Raw genomic sequence first — 26231 nt, forward strand, 5'->3', positions numbered from 1 at the left:
AATCTCCACAGACCCTTATTCTGTTATTTTTTTTCTTTACATACACGGTTGGACTTGCCCAATCTGTGTGGTTAACTTTTTCAATGACTTCCAGTTGTTGAAGTCTATCCAACTCTTTTTCGATTGCGTCCATCGCTGAAAAAGGCACATTCCTTTTAGGTTTGAATACTGGAGTGGCATTTTTCTTTAATTCAAATTTTGCCTCTGTCTTAATACAGAGTCCTAGTCCTTCGGCAAAAACATTGGGAAATTCAGTTTTCAAATCCTTCAGGAAGTCTTCCCTTTGGTTTGCTTTTTCTGCAGTTAAAACGTTACAAAACGAATTTATGGGTTTCTCCCATAAATTAAACAGGACAATCCAATCTACCCCAAACAGGCATGTATTCTTTCCTGGTACGACGTACACTTTGGATTTATGAGTCTGGTTAGCGAATGTCACTTTGCATTTTAATTCTCCCTTGAACTCTAATCTTTTGCCGCACACACTTCTCGCCGTCTTTCTGGTTTTCGTTAATTCAGGTCGACCTATCCTTTTCCATATATCTTCATTTATAATACTAATATCTGCACCGCTATCCAGAAGCAATGTAACCAGATGTCCATTTATCCGAACATCAACATATTTCCGTCTTTCGCAGCTTTTTTCTTTATTCATGCGAAGCGTATTTACATTATCGGTCCCTTGTCTTTTCTTCTGGGCACAGTATGTTCCCTTGTGACCTCTGAGACCACATTCATAACATATTTTGTTCCTAAACCAGCAGGTCTTATTGTTGTGTCTTAAACTACCACAACATTTACACTTTAGCTTTGGGTCTTTGTATCCTTTAAGGATCCTGTGTTCTTGGAACCTGGACTTTCTTGTGGTCCCTTGCCTTTTTACTTGCTGCACCTTAAAAATATTTTTCTCTTCAATGCGAGTGTTGTCTTTCTTTATGTTAATCAGACGTTGACACTCTTCAGTGACTTTTTGCAATGTTATGTTAGGATCCGCCTCCATAATTGTTAGGATCCGTGAACGTATATCTTTGTCCCTTGGTGCTGTGAGACCTTGTACAAAGATTAAACATTTAAATTGGTCTGCGGAAATTTCATTCAATTTAAATGATTCGCATAAACAGTTCACAGTGCAAGCATATTCTAGATAGTCTTCAGCTTCTGCCTTCTGAATGTTCAAACATTTGTATCTAGAGTGAAATAGGCTATCCCTTTTATCAAATATTTTCGACAAGGTACTAATTGTTTCCTCGAACGAAACCTCCTCCGGTTTTTTTGGTAGAATTAGATTTGTATACTTGGTGTTTTCATCAGTACCCAGTTTTTGTAGTAGCAGGGTAACTTTTTCCTCATCGGTCCAGTCTAAACATCTTTTCGTAAAAATTGTTTCGTATCTTCTGTAGTATGCAGGGAAAGTAACACCAGTATCCGGGGAGTAACGAAATTCCGTTAGTGAATTTGAAATACCCTCGGCAGAAAAATTAGTCTTCTTCCCGGTCGACGTTAGAATTAGCTTTTCTAAATTCTTTTGCTGTGTCGACATTTGTCATTGTAGTATGTTTGTTTGTTCTTGTTGTGCCTCTAAAGTTTTTTGTGTTCTTTCTTGTTGTTGTTGCAGCTGTTGCTGTAGCTGTTGTTGTTGAATTTGTTGTTGTTGTTGTTGTTGCGCTAAAAATTGTTGAGTCATTTTTGTCTGTTCCTGGATGCTAAGGGCTAGAGCCTTAGTTAACTCTGCTAATTGTTCCATGTTAGCTTCTAGTACAAAAATGTCTTTTCGAATTCTACACAATAATTCCAAAGAAAAATCGTAAATTTACGTATATCGTAAATTAGTAGCAATATGCAGACACAACACGTTTCAACAAAGTTCATCCATAGTAATTCAACAGGCTTTGTAAAATAATTCTTTTTTTTTTTTTTTTTTTTTTTTTCAACAACGTAAGTTCATACACAAAATATTTCTTACTTCCCACGACAAATAGTTCCAATTATTTATATAAAGGCAATAACAAACAATTAATTTTCCAAAAAAAAAAAATATATGGCTGCCGTTCCCACGTGGCATAAAATGGTACAATAGTCGTTGTATTTATATTTTTTCTTTCGAAACTCGTAATCCTTTAGTGTAGTTTCGAATTCAACTTGCGACCATTTTTTTTTTTTTTTTTTTTACTTGTCAAAATAAATATAAATTCCACTTTACCTTGAACATGTTTCTATAATTTCTTGTGAGTTCTTTACGAAGAAAAATCCGTACTTTTCGCTACTTTAGGTAGGAAAAATTTTTAAATTCATTGACGCACGTGGTCAAAAATCCTTGTGTAGTTTGTTTTTTTCGTAAAACAAAAAATCCTTGCATTGTACACAGTCCTTGGTACGGTAATTTATCTCTGTTAAGAGAAAGAACATCCTTTCGTCGCCATTGTTATATTCCTAAATACTTAGGAAATAAAGACAAACGTGAGTTACACCGAGTGGTATGTGTAATGGGGTTTATTTATAATACAGGAACGTAAGGCTGCTCGCCTAAGGTAAATAGAAGTACATAGTAACAAGTATGGGGAAGAAAGTCTGATAATCAACACGTAAGACTATCCGTCTTACTGCGACTGCTTGTCTGCCGCTGTCTGCCGCTGTCTGCCAAACAGTCCAATATATATATACAGTTTGTAACCGGTGTATAGCCAGTTATGTTCCTTCACAACATCTTTGTACTGCTTCCCATAATTTTTCTTTGTTGGAAAAAGTTTTTCTAACTAATGCACAAGATATTATAGCCCAAATATTTTCCATTGGGTTTAAATCTGGGCTTTGGCCAGGCCAAAACATCACATCAATTCAATTATAAGTAAGCCACTTCTTTGTGACTTTTGCTGTGTGTGCAGGGGCATTATCATGTTGAAAAATAATGTCATTGTTCATTTCTAACTTCTGGATGCTTGGTAATAGACCTCTTTCTAATATTTGAATGTATTCTTTGGCATTAATTGACGCATCACATCTGATAATTTCCCCAACTCCTGCAGCAGAAAAGGTCCCCCATACCATTATTCCTCCGTTTCCATGTTTTACTGTGGTTTTTATGCAATTCGGTGAAAATCTTTCTCCGGATCTTCGGATTCAACGTTCAGGGGCATCACTGGCAAGGCAAAATCTTGATTCGTCCGACCAGAAAACATTTCTAAACCAATCTGCATCTTTCGTACCATAACATGATGCAAATGTCTTTCTGTCACTGATGTTCTTCTTAGTTAACAAAGGTTTTTTTGCACATCTTTTTGATGAAAATCCCATTTCCTTCATCCTTCTGGATATTGTCACTCTAGAAAGAGAATTTCCTTTTGCTGTTTCGAATTGTTTGCTATGGTCAACATAAGTTTTTTTTCGATCTCTCAAAACGGTCATTTTAAGCCTGTGATCTTCCTTCATTGTGGATGCTCTGGGGCGACCAGAACCAACTTTCCTGCTCACTGTGCCTTCAATTTCGAACCTTTGCCCAATTCTCTTCACAGCTGAAAGAGATGTTGCCACCTTTTCTTCTTTCAAAATGTCGAAAATCTGCTTGTAAGTCAAATTTGCCTGTCGTAATCCTGCAATTCGGTTTTTTAATTTTTTCATCAAGATGTCATCTTACTTTTCTTGGACTCATCTTTAATACTAATAATCTGAAAAATACTAAATAACAGCTAATTATTAGCAAACAAGCGATAAACATTTAAAAAATTTTTTTATTTCCAATTTCATGGCCCATTTTTTTGTTCCAATTTTAATCATGGCCCATTTTTTTTGTTCACGAGTGTAAATGTAATATGTAATATTGTGGGATGTGAGAGAGGTTTCTCAAGACTGTTGAGATTGCAAAAGCAGGAAAGGGTGTCAGCCACAATATTCATTTTGCTTGGTAAATATCAGATGTTGGCAGAATATTGTCTCACATAATCCATCTGTCAAAATTCTCTGGGTGAGTGTTTACTAGATATAAGGGAAAAAAATCAGTGGTTTGTGGTCAGTGAAAATTTATTTATTTTTTGCTATTCAATTTTCACCCCAAACAAGGCACAGTGCCACTTTGAAGTAGAGGGCTACTATCGGGGATATAAGTTGCAGGAGTATTATGAAGGGAGTTGAGTGGCAAGATGCCTTGTTCACTTGAACTTCTGCATGTCAGTACAGTTGGGAAAGCAGAATCCTGGAAGGGAGTTCCAAAGTCTAGCAGTTCTGGGGAAGAAACTACTGGAGTAGAAAGCCTTCTTACAACTATGGATCTCTACGGTGAAGGGGTGGGATTTAGCTGCTTGTCGAGTTTGTCGGAAGTATTCACATCGAGGGGGTATAAGTGTTTGTAGTTCATCAGAGCATTCACTATTAAAGAACCTGCAGAACAGGCGGAGGGATGCAACATTTCGTCGCTGGGACAGAGGCTGAAGCCTAGGTGACAGTTCAGGACCTATCAGGTTGGTGACTCTCTTTTGAACTCTGTCCAGGAGTGAGAAACATGTAGCAGATGCACCAGCCCCAATGTGACAACAATACTCCGTACATGAGTGAATGGTGGCCTTATAAAGGTACAGGATACTTTCAGGCGGAAGTAGTTTTCTAGTGTGGTAGAGAGAGCCCACCTTCTTCGCAGCAGCCTTATAGTGAATTGTCTTCCTTCTTACTTGAAAAAAAAAATGTTTAACTGCTAAGTACATGGTGAGTAGTTCTTGACCAAAAATGCTGTATTTATGCTGAGGGGTTAGGGTTAGGGTTAGGGGTGTTCAGCTTAGCAGAAAACAAAGACAGTGGTCACATTTGATCGTTTACAACCTGGTTGAGTACAATACCAACAGCTACATCAAAAGAATCTGTCGAAAGAAAGAGCTTAGCTGATGGGTCAGGGTTGATGTACGATAGTTTTTTGAAATCCACCAGAGCTATTTGGAAGTGTGGAAAGATGTCTGGGCTTCTTCTGAGAGAGACAGGGTCTTCTTTCACGTATGGAGTGCTTCAGTGAGCTTGGACAGGTGATGTGGACAGTTGGGAATGAATCGACAGTAGTAGTTCACAAGTCCAATGCAACGCCATAATTGATGCAAGGAGGTATAGGAAAATCTTGCCCTTTTGAAGGCAAGTGTGTAAGTTTAGACTTGTCGATCTGGTGTCCAAGGAAATCCAGGAAATTAACACTGGATTCATACTTTGCATCATTGATTTTTAATCCATAGGATTGTAAACGTTGGAAGACTTCAGTCACATGGTGTATCACTTAGTTCCAAATGTGCTTTCTGGTTTGTATTCCCAGGACTTCTGTATTCAGTATTCAACTTTTTACAGATGGTCTAGTGGAGATATTTGCACACTCCATTGTATAGTAGCCATCTGCTAGCAGAACCTTATTGCTGGATGTCAAGTGGCTCACACCCTCTTCTTCTATGTATCAGAATCTGCACTTGTCATTGCTAAGACCATTATCTTAATATTTTTTTTTTCAATTTTCTTATCAGTTTGTTCAAGCTAGGGATGGAGCATCCTACCAGATGCCAAACATTCGCCCACTATCTTATATATTTCAACCGAGAGATCTTTTAAAGATTCTGACTGTCCTTTTAAGTGCAATTGTTTGAATCTCTTTTGCACTTGGTTCATTATTTGCTAGATAATTTCTGAAATTCTTTTTCGTGAGTCCAGTTGCTTCAATAATTATGTGAATGATAGAGATCTTCTTAAGATGCCAGTTTCTTTTCATGTCGTACATAAGACACTGGTATTTTGCTATCTTTTTCTTCTCAGCTCTGTTTAACTTAGCACTATTGAGGACATTAACTTCTACTAAGGTTGCTCCTTTCTTCTTGTTCCATATCACTATGTCAGGTTTAACAGCTCCGTTTTCAAGGTACGTAGAAGTCGGAATTGCATAGTCATAGTGTATGGTGTATGGCTTATTTCCAAATGTTATTTCTGGAATATTTTCCCAGGACTTGCTACTGCATTCAATAGTCAACTTTTTGCAGATGGTCCAGTGGAAATATTTACACACACCATTGTGTCGTATCATATAGTAGCCATTCCCCAGCAGAACCTTACAACTGGATGTCAGGTGGGTCACACTCTACTTCTGTATAGCAGAACCTGAATTGTAATTCAATCAGTTTGTCAACCTGATAGGTCCTGAACTGTCATCTAAGCTTCAGCCTCTGTCCCATCGATGAAATGTTGCATCCCTTTGCTTGTTCTACAAGTATTTTAATGGTGAATGCTCTCACAAACTGAAAGCACTTGTACCCCCTCGAGGTAAATACCTCTGACAAATCTGACAAGCAGCTAAATCCCACCCCTACACAGTAGAGATTCCTAGATGTAAGAGAGCTTTCTACTTTAGTAGTTTCTTCCACAAAATTGCTAGATTTTGGAACTCCTTTCCAGATCCCTGCCTCCCCAACTCTACTGGCATGAGAAGTTCAAGTGTAATGTGGACAGACATCTTGCTGTCCAACTCCCTACATAGTACCCCTGTAGCTTATGTTCCTGATAGTAGCCTCCTACTTCAAAGTGGCGATGTGCCTTGTTTGGGGTGAAAATGTTAAAAAAAACAAAACAAATTGTGACCCAATGGGGCACAGTCATTATAGCATATAAATGTGTGTGTGTGTAACAAAATATTAAATCAGTTCCTTGAATATTTTGAAATGTCATGAGTTGCCATTTCTCTCTCTTCTCTAAATTCCTATGATTTTCTTAGCAAATCTCACCAAATTACAATGCAATAAAATGTCTTCTAATCTTGGGCTCCTTTGGTATCTGATATATTGCTTAATTAAATTAAGTTAATCGATATTGATAAACTGTGATGGTTGTTAAAAGTGCTTTCTTGATAGATAAAAAGATTAGCAATTACTGTAACAGCTGGTCCATTGGATAATCAGTAGATATTGATCGCATATGAATGAAAGGAGCATAAACAGAAGAAGATAGAGAGCCGTGTTGGGGAAATAAATATCCAATAAAAGTTAAGGACAATAAGGAGACAGACAAACGCACATACTTATACGATAAAGTGTCTCCCACACATACACACACAAAAAAACCTCAGGAAATTTATCACAATCTATTTACGTTATATATGTGATTGGTGAAAATAGGAAACAGTTGTTGGTAAGAAAAATGTTCAGCAAGATGTTTCTTTTCATGAGCAATTGTGCAAAGATGTAAACAATCGAATTACCCTTTCGATGACTTCAAGTTTGATATCAAGATACTTTTTAAGAATTTTATGAGTGTTGCAATCTCCCTAATTGAAGTTGATGTAATGTTAAATTCTGAATTCACTATTTTGAAATCTGGATTTTACATATGTAATCATAAGAAATAGAAAACGGTTGTTGATAACAGAAACTGTAGAAAAATGCAAATATTCAATAAAATGTTAACATGTTTTTCCATGAATAGGCGCACAAAGACGGAGGCAGTCTTGTCAAATTTCCAATTGCCCTTTAAGCAATTATTGTTATAAGCTTGCATCAACAGAATATGGTCCTGGATATGACCTTAAACTATATCTGATGGTGAGGCCCCCGCTTGCGGCTTTGGGGAGTGTGGAGCCACCCTTTAATTACCATTGCTCCCAGGTCCACTCTGACCTGGAGTGGTAGTACCTGTTAGGGTCCCAACTATGGGTTAAATAGAAACTGACTTGAAAACAACAAATATATTCTATTAAAAAATTTTTCTTCAAAATCTTTGGATTCGGCATTAAATAACCCGAAAAGGGTTGATATCCCGTAAAACAAAACCAACCATCAACAGAATGTATAATATTTTTATGCATGTTGTGACTTCTCTCTTCTGTAATTGTGTAACGTTACCCAACACGTTGTAACCTCAGTCGTAAAGGAGACAAAGAATAAGAAAGAACTTCAATTCTTTTTTTTTTTTGTAACAACGGCATTTATTTCCTCATTTTCCCGCCACGCGTGACTTTTCATTATGGCTGTGACGTTTCTGATGTGATCGTCTATTCGAACGTGTTCTCTCCTTTTTATATTCTTCTTTTTCCTTACCACAACGTCATTTTGCTCACAACTCAGTATTTGCATATAACTGTCCGCGCAATGTTACAATTGGAGTTTGGAAAAATCCATTATTTTGAGTTCTGAACTTCTTCAGAGCTATTCATTTGGTTCCATAAAGATGGGAATATTAACTATGAGATGCACAACAGTGTCTTTGGATGTATGGATAATGACTCCATTTTGTTACCATGCCCATTCCTCTCTTCCCACTACTTGCTTTATCTAATGGAACACTATTTTTAGCCTAAATCTAAATGTCTTTGTCTTTTATTTTTTTAGTAGGGTGCTGTATGCTTGTCCCTCTATCATGTATTACCTGAAAAAAAATGTAACACAGTCATTAATATATAGGGACCCAACACGTTGTAGATTCCATCACAAGGAAGAGGGGGGAAAAAATTCAACTCAGTGTTTCATGTGTTAACAAAAACCCTTTATTCTCCCTTCTCTGGCCACATGTGATTTCTTGTATCGGCTGTGACGTCCCTCACATGTCTCTAACGTGATCATCGGGCTGTGAACACGTTCTTCTTTTTATAATCTTTTTTCTTCTTCCTTGCCGTGATGTCACCTCATGCACGGCTATGTCATTTGCATACAGCTGCTATGCGCTCACCCATACTCTGTTATACAAAGGTCTATACTAATATCAAATAACAATAAAAAAAAATGGATTAACTTTGTTGAACCAAGATGTAGAGGAAAGAATCACTCCTTTCCCTGAATTGCTCCACTTACCCTTGATTCTTATCTTATAATGCTGAGTGTTTAGTAAGATGGCGTCTGTACCATTTTTTTAGTCTTTGATATGCCTCTACCAAAGATTGAACTTTGTCTCCTGACCCATTATTGAATACATTAACCATCGCCAAATGGACCAGTAAAATTAAAATGTAATGAAAAATCCAATGATGATATTCATTTTGTATTATCATGTCTTACAATAATTTTGTGGGGTCTGGGTTCATCTCAGACATCCATAAACAGCAAAGATGACTTTATATTTTATTTTATTTATAACTTGAAAATTATAGGAATCAAAAAAATAATAAAAATGATAATATTGGAAGCAGGAGTACATGGAGTCTTCATTCATTGCGAATAGTATCAATTATTATACTAAAGCTAAGTTAATCAAAGATTTTTTCCGATATATTTTAATCACATAAAATACATGTTGAAATAATCTTTAGTTTTTGGATTGAATTATGTTTAAAAAACTTTTTTTTTTTACTGGAAATTGCTCCAGACAAGTCATGAAGCCACTTAATGTCAGGAGCTAAAAAATATGTATATTATTCACTTGGAATACATTATTGTGAACGCGGTGAGATGACAACAACTACAGAAGGCAGTAATTGCTGAGGATGCAGTTAGAAGATTCCTATCCCGTTGCGGTTACCACCTGAAGAAGGCCAGAGGAATAGTTGGCCAAAACGTCATGAAAAAAAAAAAAAAAATGAGGATAATAGTCCGCAATAAATAAATTGCTAAAAAAAAAAAATACTACTTCAAAGTCCAAAATTTGCCAGTGATAAGTATTAGATGGAATAGATTCTAATCCAGAAGACAGTAATTCTTCCCTCTTTGTCAGAAACATCACTCTTGGAATTTGAGGATTAAAGGATAAAATAAGGGGAATTGAGAATTACAAGGTTGCTGAAAGTAAACTGGAGATCCACTTTCTACTCTCTTTGCATTTTAATGGTTCTAATTAACTGTAATTTGCAATTAACTTGTTAAGTGACCTCTAACTTTTTACAAATGCTGGAATGATTAATCGGAATCGGAAAACTTTTTGAGGTATCAGTATCCAAAAAAATTGTGTTTTTTTTCCAATGCCAAAAACGATTTAAAGAAATTTTTTTTTGTTTTCTTCTGCTACAAGTGTGTTTTTATGCTTTTAAATATATGCACATATTACATGGATTTTTACAGTAATCCACAAAATACAAACAAACAACAGCAAAAAGACCCAGCTCTATAGCTAAATATTTAAAGCTTTAAAAAGAATCAGAATCAGTAATTGTATTGGAATTTGGAACCAAACAAAATTAAAACTTGTATTAGAATCGTCCCATCACTACTTTTTACTATCGCTTTTATCCTCTCTTACAGTATGTTGTTTGACCCTCTCCACCTGCTCTTATTCTATACGTTGTCTATTACTGTCGCCATTGTCTCTTTCTTTTCTTTTTTATTAACAAGAGTAATAAAGAAAATAAAAAAGATACAAATAGTCCATTATGAACAAATGGAAATATTACACAAGTAGTAATATTATTTAACCTGTAACTGTAGAGTGAAAAAAAAAAAGTAAAAGATGGGGAAAGTACAGGGAGCAGGAAACACTAATTTGGCATTTTATCTTTTATTTTAAATATTTAACTGGTCTTGCATACTCACTTTATCCTGATTCAAAAAATCTAATCTGAACTCAGTGGGTAACCCAACGAGTTTGAGTTTTTTTTTTTCGCTTGTACTTTATAATATGTAACGCTGTTGAGTTATTTATCTCTAAATCTTCATGATAATTCACAAAAACTTGAAGTGCATACTCAAAGCATATACACCCAGCAGGGGCATAAAAATATTTGGCATAGTATCCAGGCACAGGATTACCCATCTCAGTGAGATGGACCCATAGGTCTTGTTAGATTATCCATTTAAGAGAAGGAACGATGTAAAATTTGTGCTTTTCTTGACATCAAATCATTGAGAGAGAGAAGCCTCCTTAGACCTAGAAAGTCAATCTAGAGCTGGAAACTCAAACATGTCAACATATCAAAGGCTTTTGATAGAGTTTGGCATAAAGGTCTACTTCACAAGATCGCCAGCTGTGGAATAGCTGGAAATGCCCTATCAATTATTAAATCCTTTCTCTTTAATAGGCTTATAAATGTAGTCATTGATGGACAAAAATTAGAAACTCTTAATATTAACGCTGGCATCCCTCAAGGTTCCATCCTGGATGCAACTCTCTTCATAAACTTCATCAATGATCTCCCAAGTCACATTCTTAGATCATTTGTAGACATTTATGCAGACAACACAATCTTATGGCTACACTTCAGCAACTAGCAATGGCCAAGATCTTTCTGATTCTCTCTCTTCTGATCTTGAGAATGTGGTGCAATGGGGAAAAAGGTGACTGGTTAATTTTAATGCATCGAAAACCAGTCTTCTCTATTTTCAACATAATCGCTCTGACCCTCATCACACCCAAATTGAAACGAATGGCTTTCGTCTTGGGAAAGCTTCACATCTTTACAAGCTTTGGAACAGTCACATCAAATCTGTTGCCAGGATCACTGGAAAAATGGTTGGATTACTCTACCGCCCCAGCAGGTATCTCATTGCTGATTCAATCCTCTGTGCAAGAGCCAGGTACGCCCTAGAATGGAGTCTGTTGAAACCTAGTAGGTGGTGCCCTTTTCTCTTCCCTGCAACCTCTTTCCAACAGAAGAGATGTTGTGAGCATGTCTCTGCTCGATCATTATTTTCATGGTAAGTGCTCGACTGAACTCCAATCTTTGGTTTTTCCTTGTCAAACTTTCACAAAAATACTTGACTTGCTACAACCATTATAAACGATCCCCCCCCCCCACTCTCTATCTGTGCCAAAATCTAAACACAGATTCCATGAACAAAGTTTCTTTCCCAGAACTGCCTGCCTGTGGAACACTGTTCCGCTGTCTTGCATCCCGGTTAATTACAACATGGTAGCCTTCAAATCCAATGTAAACAAGTTCTTGTTGAGCCGTCCCCATAAATAATCAAATTCTACCCAATTTACATGATTAATGATTACTAGACTACAACCTTACATTCATTAACCCTTATCCTTGAGTAGCCTCCAGGCCTTGATAAGTGGTGACTCCTAAGTAAAAAAAAACCCAACAAATTATCAAGTTTGCAAATCAAAAATTGATTAAGGAGTAGGTAAACTCTGTTTATTGCCCAGCTTTTACACTCCTTTTTCACAGAAGTACCATCTTAGGTACTCTCCAGAGGCACCTGGTGCTTGGTCTTGTTTCTTAGTGAAGACAATGAACATCTCTCTCTGTTTCTCTCTAGCATGCTTACCACTTATTTTTACATGACTAGACTGGTCACACTAGCAGGTTGAGGGTATAGGTTTCACAGCTTATCTTGCTGTTGTTTTCAACTGATAGTACAAGATTCCTAACTCTTTGGTAGTGCTAAGAATAACCGCTTCATCAACAGTTGTATAATATCAGAATAACTGCAGTGCTATGTCATGCATGGAAAGAGACACTGCACTTATCTCCAGTGGACTGTCCTGAGGCTACAACCTTATAGGTAAAGACTAGCTAATGGTTTACTTGTGTGAGCACCTAATTTGCCCAGCCCACTCTATGCCAAAACTAAAACAATTATATGGTCTGTCCTGGGCCCAACTCTCTTCCTGATCTACATCAATGATTTTCCAAATCACATCCTAAGATCATTCGTAGACATTTATGCTGACGACACTACCATCTATTGCAACATATCAAAAGTCGTAAATGACCACGTTCTCTCTGACTCTTTCTCCTCTGATCTTGAGCATGTGGTACAATGGGGGAAAACAGTGACTGATTACTTTTAATGCGTCTAAAAGCAAGCTCCTGTCTTTACATCATCAACGTTCTGATCCCCATCTGGCATCAATTGAAATGAATGGCTCTCGTCTTGAGCTTCTGGGCTTCACCTTTACTCCTGATCTGAAATGGAACACATACATCAAGTCCATTGCCAAGGTCGCTGGAAAAATGGTAGGATCCTTCTACTGCTCCAGTAGATAATCTCACTCCTGATGCAATTCTCTATCTATATAAAAGCCAGGAGCTGCTAGAAGCAGCTTATCCTGCGTAACAGAGTTCAAAATAGACTTCGTAGCTTAGTGGGGGATGCTCTTTTCTCTTTCCTGCAACCTCTTTCCCACAAAAGAGATATTGTGAGCTTGTCTTTGCTTTATTGTTATTTTCATGGCAAGTGCTTGTCCAATCTATGGTTCCCCCCTCGCCAAATTTTCACGAAAAACACTCGTCTAGTTGAAACCACTATCAATAATTTCCCCCACTCTTTATCTGTGCCTAAACCTAAACGTAGATTCCATGAACAAAGTTTCTTTCTTAGAACTGCACGTCTGTGGAACTCTCTTCCATTTTCCTGTTTTCCAGCTGACTACAATTTGATTGTCTTCAAGTCCAATGTAAACAAGTTCTTGATGAACCGTTCTCATAAGTAATCTAATTTACAAAATTTCCACTACTTATGTTTACTACGCTATAATCTCATTGACTACTGTACACCCATTAACCCTTATCCTCTAGTGGCTTCCTGGCCTTGATAAGTGGTGACTCGTATGGAAAAAAAAAAATGAAATGACATCCATGTGATAAAACCATGTGGTATCCCACTCAACAACGATTGCGAACCCCAACATTGTGTGCTATAAATTCCTTTTTTTTTTTCATCTTCTATTCTGGCTGCGTTGACTATCAAGGAGGACATGCAATGGTTCACAAGTATGAAAATAAAACAAAAAACAAAAACACATTCTGCAAATATCAGTTGTGCTTTGAGCATTTTAGTCATCTTCTGAAGCTATTTTTGTCAGTTGGTTGATTAATTTATTTTTCCATCTGCTATGAGCCACAACTTGTCTTCAACTGTGTACTGTTTCCAACTGGCCATTGTCTTCAACTGTTGCAAACCCAAGACTGTCTGCAAATCATTCTAACTATCATAAACTGTCACAAAACTCATTGCGACTCATCAAAGTCCCTAACTCTAAATACATCTGCACTTAATATCTGGTCTTTTGCCAATCACACCTTGATTAACAATCCTATTCAGCTTCCTTTATGTACCTCAGTGAACATCTCTCTTCATTGCTCTACTGATAAACTTATTTCCTATTTTTTAAAAAAAATATTTCTTTCTTCTTTTTTGAAGAATTTGAACGGGGGATATTGATTAGGATCATATCCCAAAACAAGAAATCCATCTAAATGCAACCAATTCACATCATCCCTTGAGATTTGCAATAAAAAATATCCAAGTCTTTATAATTAACATAGATGATGTAGAATCATTTCTCCCAGTAAACTCCCCAGGTATTTTAGCACTAAAGTGAAACAAACCTACACTCCTCAATCCCCTAGCTTTGACATGACTGGATACCTCCCACTCTGCCTTAAGGACTCAGACATTCATATGAACAGAATTAAAGTCTATAGTTGTAACATTTTTCCTTTGATTAGACTCTAGAATCAAATGATCAAACCTTTATGTGCTTTTAATGTTTCAACATTGTTTTATATTTCCTCAACTGTTTTCCTTCGATCTAGGACTGTATCCCACTTAACTGTGTTTCTGACTTGCAGCACTTTATTTTAGATATTACATAATGAAATATATATATATATAAAAGTGAAATTGTCCGTGTGTTTGTGTGTGTACATTTCTCTACCAAACTACTCTGTCAATTTTCAGCCTACAGTCTCGAGATTTGACATAAGAGGTATTGAGATTTGGGAAAATTATTTTAATCGGTTTTTGGCCAGAAATTTGGCTACCAAGGAGTCAAAGTTCAACGATTTGACCTTTGTAAACTCTACCAAACTTCTTTGCCAATTTTGGGTCTAAACACTTGAAATTTTAGATGTAGGTTACTTGAACATGGATCAAACGGTTAAATTTGATTTGAGCCCAAAACAATAAATGTTAAGGGGTCAAAATTCGGATCAAAGTTTAAAAAATGTAATCTCTGCAGTCTCTTCCAAATTACTCAGCCACTTTTTGGTCTAAACATTTGAAATTTTTCATAAAGTGTATTCAGACATAGGGCAAGCTTTTTAATTGGTTGTTGGTCGAAAATTTGGCTGCCAAGAGGTCAAAGTTCAAAAGATCTTACCTTTGCGATCTCTAACAAACTATTCAACCAATTTTGGGTCAAAACATTTGAAATTTTACATAAAAGGTATTCAGACATGCATCAAGCTATTTAATCAGTTTTTGGGCGAAAATTTGGTTGCCAAGATGTCAAGGTTGAAAGAGTTGACCTTTGCAGACTCTACCAAACTCCTCTGCTAATTTTGGGTCTAAACACTTGAAATTTTAGATGTAGGTTACCTGGACATGAGTCAAACTTTTTAATATATATCTACATATGCTCATAAAGTTATGAACAGTACATAAGGCCTGAGCAAAGCTTGGCTGAACTGCTAGTATATATATATATATATATATATATATATATATATATATATATATACTAGCAAAAGTACCCGTCATTGACTGGGTTCAAAAACAGCCTACAGAAAATGGACTCTGATTTATTAAAGTATGATAGGTTATGAAAAGGAAGGGTTGTAAATTTGGGTTGAATTTGAGGGTATCAAAACCAAAGCAAAATATGATGAAAGTAAAAATAAAATAGATAAACCCCCATAATTTATTATACCATACTTGTTCACACTGAAACACTTATCACATTTTTCTGTGGATCTATATTAAAAAACCTTGTTAAACTTTGTGACATATTTCCATTCTATGGAGGTCAGGCGTGAACGAACACCCCATAATTTTATTCTACCATATTTCTTCAAACTGAAACATAATTATCAAAGTATATACAGATAGATATGAAAAGTCTTTATTAAAGTTTGTACCTATTTCCATGTTATGGAGGCCATGCGCGAACGTAGACCCCACAATTTTATTATACCATCCCTATTTAAGTTAAAACATACTTATCAAAGTATTCTTATGTACATCTATATCAAAAACACTTGTAAACGTGTTTTTTTAATTTTTAAATTTTTTATTTCCATACTTTGTGGACCAGGCGTGAACGCAGACCCCACAATTTGAATGAACCACTGTTCTGCCAGATCAAACATACTCATTACTGTGTCTCAATACATCTTCTATCATTATATGTAATCAGTTTTTTAAAATAGTCAACCATATAGAAGCAAACGGAAAATGTAATTCAATAAAAAAAATGGAATACTGTTGCCACATTTACCGTTAATGATTACTACACTACCACCTTACATTCATTAACCCTTATCCTCCAGTGGCCTTTAAGCGTTGATAAGTGGTGACTCTCAAGTAAAAAAAACAAAAACAAAAAAAATCATGCATATCCTGACAGACTATTCGGTTTATTAGAATTGGTAACAGCACTTCATCCTAGGATGTAATTGGCTCTTATACAGGTAGAACATTGCATCAGCAGTGAGATATTTACTGGAGCGATAGAATGATCCAACCATTTTCCCAGCGACCTTGACAACAGATTTAATGTATGTATTCCATTTCAGATCAGGAGTAAAGGTCAGACCCAGAAGCTTGTCAAAACATGGAGCCTCCCCAAGACAATAGCCATTCATTTCAATTGATGTCAGACGGGGATCAGAGCATTGATGATGGCAAAATAGAAGCTTAATTTTAGATGCATTAAAATTAACCAGCCACCTCTTTCTCCATTGTACCATGTGCTTTAGCATTAATACTTTTGATTTCTGCCCATCAACCACTACTCTTATGAACCTTTCAGAGAGAAATGATTTGATAAATGAGAAAACATTTCCAGCTATATCACAGCTGAAGATCTTGTGGAGTAGTCCTTTATGTCATACCTTATCAAAGGCCTTTGATATGTCAAGAGCAATTGCCCTAGAAAGATTATAAGAATATCTATTCTTGTTTTTGAATCATAATTGTTTTGTTTGTTACTTTAGTGTGAAGTCTCAGAAATCGAAGGGTCGTATTTTTTGTGCCAACACTTGATCTCTGTATGAGTTGCATAGATATCGAGTCTTCAACTAAAGTTCTTTATCACTTAAAAAAAAATGTAGAACATTAATTTTTCTATTGCCAGTTGATCAATTAACTATGTTATAGTAAATCTTTCTTGTAATCTCTTGTTCTTACTATATTTTTGGACAAAAATTCATCTGGTCTGATGGAGAATCCAGCTAAGTTGTGTTACTTGAAGTAACATCAACTGGAAATAGTGCATCATTTTTCGCATGTCAAGGAGATCATATTTGGGCTGCGAATAGTATATTATTTTGAATATTTGTTCAGAGTTTACTTGCAAGGTGAAGTAACCTTATGTCAGGTTGTCCTGAAAAATCCTTGTACAAAGACACTTGAAGATTGTGTCTAGTTGATAATCTAAACTCTGTGCATATGTTGAGCTCTGAAACTACACAGGATACACTCATAAACTTTACATCATCAGATTTAATGTAATCTCGACCTGATTATGACAAAATAAAAATGAAGTAACATTCATTCCCTTGTAGTCTGTCGGAACTAGATTAGTGAATTGCCTGTCGAAAGGAAATGACTTTTTTACAATGACTTATATTATATGAAAGAGAGAATGCATTTAGAGAGACTTTCCAAAATTATCTTGAAACTACATCAGTCAGCTTTTTCTTTCTTTCTATTACGAGGGGGCGTGCAATAAGTAATGCCCCTGACCCACTTCCAGTTGTCTGATCTAGCTGAAATTTTGCATGTGCAATGATTTATATCTCTAAGGGTTATGTGGCAAATTACAGCCCTGAACTAATTGTGGTTTCTGTTTTACAGGTGTTTGAACCGAGTCAGGTGTGAAATGGAGCCTGTTGAATGTCAAACAGTGATCCAGTTTTTGTATTTGAAAGGACGCACACCACAGGAGACTTTTGATGAAATGAAAGAAACTTATGGTGATAATGCCCCATCATATGACCTTGTAAAATGCTGGCATCGTGAATTCAAATATGGCTGGAAGTCTGTGGAAACAGCTCCCAAACCTGGTCGCTCCCCCCCTTTCTGCCATTGATGAGGCATCTGTCCGTCAAGTTGAGGCTGCCATTTTAGAAGATCAGCGCATTACTATTCGCCAAATAGCCCAAAATGTCAAGCTGTGGAAACTATCATTCATGACCATTTGCTATGCATAAGGTGTCTGCCAGATGGATTCCCAGGTTGCTCACACCATTCCAGAAGCGAGAACGTGTTGAGTGCTCGAGGATGAATTTGGAGAGGTGCCAAGAAGATGAGTCAAAGTTTTTCAAAAACTGATTACACAGGATGAAACCTGGGTCCATCACTATGATCCAGAGACCAAAGCCCAGTTAATGCAGTGGAAGCACTTGGACTGACCTCCTCCAAAGAAGGCAAGGGTGCAGCCCTCCGCTGGCAAGGTCATGCTCACAGTCTTCTGAGACCAGGACGGAGTAGTGATGACAGATTTCCTGGCAAAGTGTACTACAATTACAGGAGTCTATTATGCTTCACTTTTGAGGAAATTAAGGGAAGCTATCAAAATCAAGAGGTGGGGCAAGATCAGCAAAGGTACCCTCCTCCTGCAGGACAACGCTCCGGTCCACAACTCGCATGTCGCCAGATCAGAAGCATGGGCATGTGGTTATGAAATCCTACCCCATCCTCCCTACTCTCTTGACCTTGCACTCTCTGACTTTCACCTCTTCCCAGCCATGAAGTTGTTTTTGAAAGGAAAGCGCTTCCCAGATGATGCAACCTTGATTTCTGAAGTCAGGTCGTGGTTGGAGGACCAACCTGGGGTATTCCACAAAAACGGTCTTCAGAGCTGTATCAAACGATGGGAGAAATGCATAACTCTGGGTGGTTCCTATGTAGAGAAAGACTAATAACTGTGCCAAGTGTCGTTGCTCTACTGCTATGGGAAGTGGGTCAGGGGCATTACTTATTGCACGCCCCTCGTATCTTGAACTTTTTGCTGCATTTTTTTTTATCAAATCTCCAATACTAACGATTACTACAATATTATCCCATTGATTACTGTACACGCCATAACCCTTATCCCGGAGTGGCTTCTGGGCCTTGATAAGTGGTGACTACCTAGTAAAGAAAAAAAAAAGAGTTGGGTAAAAGTAGAGAGAGGAGATGCAATCATAGAAAGAGGGAGAGAGAGGCAGTTCGAGAGCGAGGTAAACAGAAAGAGGTAGTCTGAAAGAGAAGCAAAGAGAAAGAGAGAAAGAAAAAGGGTAAAAAGGAAGAGAGTGAGAGTGAGTGTCAATTAGAGGGAGAGGCAAAAAAAAAAAAGGGAGTGGTAGATGAAAGGAGCGGTAAAGAGAGAGAAACGGGTAATTAGAGTTAGAGGTAGAGAAAGAAATAGGGGTAGTTGGAGGAAGAGAAATCGAGATCAGCGGTAAAAAGAGAGTGAAAAGGGAGGACAGTTTAAGAGAGAAGTTTGTTGTCAAATTCAATCAAGAACCAGTGAGAAATGAGGGCATTATTTCAAGATAAAAATTCAAAGACACTTTTACATTTCATCCTGTATTTCAAATAAAGATGCTATACACACTTTTTGCTTTTTAATGCTTGCATTTCATTATTCTTGCCCCCCCCCCCTCCCCCTCTGGAAATCTCCAGAAAATGCTGAATAGCTTTGCTAATCTAATCTAATAGAAATGACATTCTGATCTTTTGTAATATTTCTCTTTTCAGCTATCCCGAAAGGCTGGAAACTTGGGTTCCCTGTCTGGAGCAGATGATGCTCTCTATTATGAGTACAGCCGGCAACGCAAATCCACAGGACACACACATCCAATCTTCAAACATTTCCGTAAATAATTTTTTTCTTCTTTTTTTTTTTTCTTTTTTATTTTTATTTTATTTTATTTTTTTTTTTAGAGAAATAAAAAAAGAATTTATTCTGAATCGAAAATTTGAGCTTTGTTTTTATTTTTTTACAAACACAAAAATAATCAACAAATCAATTAAAATGCTTAGAAAAGGTGTTTTGATTATTTCGGCAAAAAAAAACAAAAGTGAATCTATTTTTTTTTCTTTCTTGCTTCAATACTCTGCAAACAAGACACACTGCCATCGAGACATAAATGTTTACTGTGAATTAGGTACATCCTAAGTGGGGAGTTGATCAACAAAATGCTTATTCACATTTTCTTTTTTCTTTTACACACGTTCCACCCCTAACAAGGCATATCGCCACTTGGACGTAAGAGACTACTATTTGGGACCATGCCTAGGAAATATTAACAAGATGTTGGTTTACATTACATTTAAACTTCTGCATATCAGTACAATCAGAGAAGCAGGTATCAGGAAAAGAATTCCAAAGTCTAGCTGTTCGAGGGGAGAAACGATTAGAGTAGAAAGCTTTCTGGCATTTAGGGAACTCAGCACTGAAAAGATGTGATTTTGTTGCTAGGCTGGTTTGTCGAGGATATGTACGTCGAGGGGGCACAAGTGCAGCGAGTTCATCAGAGCACATTCCATTAAAATATTTATAAAACAGGCATAGAGAAAGAGAGAAAGAAAAAAGCGATGGGACAGGGGTTGGAGCTTAGTTGACAAAGTGGGATATATTAGATTGGAGACCCTTTTTTTGGACCTTATCCAAGAGGGAGAAGCTAATGGTAGATGTACCAGCCCAGATGTGGCAACAATACTCCATGCATTGGCGAATGGTGTCTTTGTAGAGGTACAGGATTCTCTTAGTTGTGAGTAGTTTTCTAGCTCGATAGAGGGAAGCCATTTTCTGTGCAGCAGCCTTTGCAATATCCTTAATGTATTTGTTCCAGTTCATATTGCCCGTGAATGTTAAGCTGAAGTGTTTGAAGGAAGAATTCTCAGGTAGGGTGTTGTTTGTCATAGATATCGGTCTGCATTTTTGTACAGTTGGAGAAACAGTGCAGGGAGGTAAACAGTTGAAAAAGTAGAAAGCTTTCCATCATTTGGGGACCTCTACAATGAAGGAGTGTGATTTTCCTGCTTTTAGTCTAAAAAATATCAAATTTATTAAATTTAATTTGAGTTAATCAAAGTTTTTCTTTGAGGATTTATAAAAATATGTTTTAATTATATAAAATAGGTTTTTTTAATTAATGAGTCACCACTTAATAAGGATAAAGGCCATTTGAGGATGAAGGATGATGAGACAGATTGCCAGTTGAATGATGACGAACATTATGAGAGGATTGAAAATGATAAATGAAATGAACAATTTGATTACCTATGAGGATGGCTTATGAACTATTTATTGTAGTATAAAATCAAATTCGCAATCTAGTGGAGGATAATTTCTTCTCTTCTCAACACCTCTCCCTCTCACATAGAAGAGATATTGCTAGTCTTTCTGTATATTGTTATTTCCATGGAAGGTGCTTGACTGAGCTCCAATCTCTGATTGCTCTTTCTTAGACATTCTCAGAAATAACTCTTTTTTTCTAACACAACTGAAAAAAAGTTTTTCTTTCTTTGTATGCCTAGCATCAGGTGGAATTTCCATGAATAGAGTTTTTTTTTCAAGAACTTTCTATCTGTGAAGCACATTATCATCAGACTTCTTCCCTGCAGATTACTACATAGTCATCTTCACATCCAATGTCAATAAATAGTTCATAAGCCATATCTCCTTCACATTTCAAATGTCGAGTTAGTAAAAAAGTTAAGAATATTAATTTTCCTTTTCCCCATTAACCAGTTTAATATTTTATATAAATATGTGATATAAATTAATATTTTATATAAAAATGTGATATAAATTAATATTTTATATAAATATGTGATATAAATTAATATCTTTCTTGTAATCTCTTGGTCTTAATGGATTCCAAGACAAGAATTCATTTGTTCTGGTGGAGTATCCAACATTGTGCAGTTACGTGAAGTAACATCACTTAAAAAAGATGCACCATTCCTCATAAAAGCTAGTGTTGTTTAGCCATACTGAGGAAATATTTGGGTTGTGAGTACTTCGTAATTTTGAATATTTAATCACTTGTATGGGAAAGTATCAACCTGAACCCACGGGACTACTTCGTTTGGTCATACGTTGAGAACATCACCAAACATAACCTCCCACAACACCAAAGCTAGCTTGATCGCCACTATCTGCTAGGTATGTACCAAGCTCCCTCCGGTGCTTGTGAGAAAAGGCATGCTCCCAGTTTCAGACTTGTACTAAGGCGGTGATTGAGGCTGAACATAGTTACATTGAATAGACGTTAACTCTACTACATAATCAAGTTACCTGAATTGATTTTTTCACAATAAAAGTTTTAAAATAAAGCTGTCGTATTGTTTTCTTTAGGGCTACTAATTTATTGTTTCACCCTGTATTATGACTGAAGTCGTACAAATAAACAAGTTTTTAAACACTTTTCATGTTTTTTCCAAATGCTTGACATCTCTTATCATTGACAATTTTTGATATGTTAGGCTTAAAGTTTTGTGCAGTTCAGAGTTTTATCATAGATGACTAGTCAACCTAGTTCTCTTAAAATTCTGACACAAATAATTGTAAATCCCTCTCGAGTTTTCATAATGAAACTACCTGTAACTTCTTTGATCATCTATAAATATAAAAGCGAAAATGTGTGTGTGTATGTATGTATGTGTGTGCACTTTTTCTGTATGTCCGCAAAAGGCTTTTTTCGTTGGCCTTCTGGTTCGGCTCGCTCCTTCTTAAAACTTTTTATATCACATCTAAATCATAATAACTACGACTTAAGAATGGGGTCGCGGCTATCTTTTACTTGCCCGACTTTTACCAGCTATTTTCGATCGCTGTGTCTTCTAAAAGCAAATAATGAGGTGGGGGAAACAGTAACTAGCTTACAGCGCAAAACTAGGTCAAACATCACGCCACTTAACTTCCTCGCACCTGTATATTTCACTTTATAAACCTTAACTTAACACACTTATCAATTCCTCTCCGCTTGTAGCCGAGATGGCTAGGTCTCAGGTTTTTTTCCATTTCCTTTCCACCTTCACGTCAAGGCTTCGGGGTTCAATCCTACCTACCTACTAAAACTTCTTTTTTTCTTTTACACCTCCAAACACTCGGCCAACGTTTTTTTTTAACACACACACCTCCAAACACCCGGGCAACGCCGGGTACCCCCCACTAGTCTATTATATAAATCTGACCTGTCTGTTTAAATGTATGTATGTTTGTATGTTTGCCTAAAACTTTCGACAGAGGTGACGGATTTTCACGATATCGGTATCGTTTCGAAGCTCGGCTCTTTGGATGACAAATATCGAAAAATTGGCTAAGAACATTAATTTCTTCACTTTCAATTAAATTCCTTCACCCTCAACTGGGCAGTTTTCAAAAAGGAGTGTCATTTTTTTTTTGCATCGCTATTTTTGCAAGTCATCATATCGGTTGGAATGACTTTACTAATTTCAACGTTCCGAACTTCTGGTCACATCATGGAGTAGGGGTAAGACGTCAGGTTTTCTTTCACTTTCTTTTTTGCCTTCGCGTCATGGGTTCGAGCCTGCCTGCCTGCCAACTACCACTTTTATTTTTTGCTCAAGAGACACCTCCAAACACCCGTGCAGCACTGGGTACCCAGGCTAGTAAATATATAAATATATGTATATATATATATACATAGTGATAACTCAAAAAATGTCGGGTCTGTTATGTTCTAAAGTTTCGATTAGTGGATTCCGATACTCCTTGTATTTTTGATAATTTCCTCCTCCACTGCACACTTATTCAAAGCTGCAAATGAGTTTGTAATGGGCCGCATGCAGCTCAGACTGCATTTTTGCCATGCCTACCTTACAAGATTGGTGAGCCAATTTTGTCAAGACAAAAAAAATAATACTCTGAGTGACACCTCCCCAGATGTGGCAGCAGTACTCCATCTGAGGATGCGTCTGACTCTTATATATGAAGTTGAGGTTGTGTCAGAGATTTAGTACTTTCTACAGTGGTAGAATGATCAGTACTCCAAGAAATCTGGACCAGACTCAAAAGGACACCAATCAGAAGCTCATCACAGTTTGTATACCATATATGAAGGGCTTGTTCATTGCCCCAAAGGTCCTTGCAGACAGTTCTAGTACGAATTTTAAGAGCCTTAAATCTATTTTATTTCTAGATGTAAATATCACTATTTATTAGTACATATTATTACTATATATTACTATATCTATATTATACTACTACTACTACTACTACTACTACTACTTATTACTGTATATATTATCTATTATTTATAATTAACGTTTCCCTATCTCATGTTAAATTGTATACTAGGTCTACTCAGTAATTGATCACTACCCAGCATATGTGTTGCTTCTTTGAACCATCTTACTAACTAGCGTTTTTCTCTATAATTTTTACTTCATCCCACAAGAGTTGATGATTTCCCTTTTTCTTCTATATATAGTCTGCCATATCGACTTTTCTCCACATATTTTTTCTTCATATAATTAAACTTGGTATAACAGTTTTGTTTTCAGTGTTTTGTTTCTGTTTAATTACAATGCTGTGTTTGGAATTTACTAGCAGTCTTTGCTGATGTAACCATGCTGGTATGAAGTTGCCAGAGATGATTTCGTAATCTGGAAAAGAACCGAATGATTAAATTATTTTTCAAGCAACAGATTGGATATAAGCTTTGCATTTTCAGTCTGGAGTGAAGGTCAGTCATAAGAGAGCATATCACAACAAGGGGCTTCATCAAGGTGAAAACCTTCCATTTTGTCTGATGGAAAAAAAGGATCTGAGCATTAGTAGTGAAACGAGATAAGATAACAAACTACTTTTTCCCCCATTGTACCCGTTGCACATGCTCCAGATTGGAAGAGCAAAAGAATCAGTTCTTGACCATTAATGTGTCTCCGATAGAACGCCGTCTCCCAACGTTGTGTGTTGTGGATTTTTCGTTCACTGTGAGATTTTTCGTTCGACTATTCCTCTTATGGCCGGATCATCATTTTCTCGCTAGCGACTGTCGATGGGAACACCCCTGGTTTCACAAAGTATAAATATAACTCGTAGAACAAAAAAAGGAAAAACACAAACACCAATGTTTCACATATAATTGATGGTTGGACTTGTGAGCGTGTGTGTCTTATCCCCGTTCTATCGATGTTACATTCGTCTGTCAGTCTAAAAACCATCCAACCGTTTTCGCTATCAACTCCCATCCACCGCGAAGTGCATTTAGTTGTCAACTACCTCCCCTCTGTGTTGGTATCTGAGGTTGCCCTCCCTCCACCCTGGCTACCGGAAGCTGCCCTTCCCTGTTTTAACTGTAGGTTTCTATTGTCATTGTGAAATTTTCAGGCTTGATCTAAAAATACCTACAGATTCATTGCTTCCTACTTCCTATCTATTGTTGATTGTAGAATATTTCCTATTTCTTTGTCTATTGCCTCGCTCTCAGCACTTAGTGACTCCACCTCAGGTCCACTTTATAGTATCACAATGCTCTTTATAGGCAGTTGTATCATCTGCATAGATATCAACAAATGACCACAATATATTTTGGAAGATCATTAATGAAGATCAAGAAGGAGGTTTCAGCCCAAAATAGATGCTTGAAGCATGCTAGCATTGATAGGCAGGAGTCGGAATGATATACTATCTCCAACTACTTTATAAACTTATAGTAAAGCATTACTAGATATTTCACAGGAATTTTGTGAAGCAACCCTTTGTGTCAGTACGTATCAAAGATTTTTTGATATGTTGCAAGCTATTGCCCAAGAAACACTTGGCAAAAAAGATCACACCCTTTCAATTGTTGAGGTCTCTAAACTCCAGAAAGCTTTCTACTCTAGTTTTTTCCCTTGAGCTAGATTTTAAAATTCCCTATCTGCTACCTACTTCCATGACTTTAGTGATATGCAGAAGTTTAAATGTAATTTCAACTAACATCTTGTTAATCTTTCCTAGGCATGGTCCCAAATAGTAGCCCCTTACATCCAAGTGGCGATATGCCTTGTTAGGGGTGAACATGAGTAAAAAGAAAAACAGAAAAACAAAAACAAAGTCTAAATCAATAGATTTACTGATCCTATGAAGTATTATAGTTAGTGCATGAGCAGTTATTTTTGTAGGACAAAATCCATATTGCTTGTTACTAAGTAGATTACTTTTGCTGAGGCGATTGACTTTATTTCTCATGGAGGCCTTTTTAGTGAGACTTGCAATTTTTCTTCATTCAACAGACCAGAAATGAATAAAATGAATATCTAGATGGTTCTGTTTAAGAAATTTTTCAGAAGAAATTTTCATTATTTATATTATAGGAATTATTTAGACTACTATCCTCACCTTTGTTGTCATATTCACAACATTTTTACTGATGTAACCTTCAATCTTCAGGTGCATGCTTTCCAACCTAGGAA

The 26231-nt window shown here is 36.6% G+C and overlaps 1 protein-coding gene across 1 annotated transcript in view; it reads left to right on the forward strand.

The window, feature by feature from the left end:
- LOC145291503 (general transcription and DNA repair factor IIH helicase/translocase subunit XPB-like) overlaps window positions 1-19778 on the forward strand; it is a 90957-nt gene extending 71179 nt beyond the window's left edge. The window contains exon 21 of the mRNA XM_080137426.1: window positions 19557-19778. Within this exon, the coding sequence (XP_079993552.1) occupies window positions 19557-19682 (126 nt within the window). The 3' untranslated portion in view covers window positions 19683-19778. The remainder of the gene's footprint in view (window positions 1-19556) is intronic.
- Window positions 19779-26231: the final 6453 nt, after the last annotated feature.

The sequence above is a fragment of the Euprymna scolopes genome, chromosome 12, assembly GCF_053919585.1.
Source record: "Euprymna scolopes isolate OS-2025 chromosome 12, ASM5391958v1, whole genome shotgun sequence".
NCBI classification, from domain to species: domain Eukaryota; kingdom Metazoa; phylum Mollusca; class Cephalopoda; order Sepiida; family Sepiolidae; genus Euprymna; species Euprymna scolopes.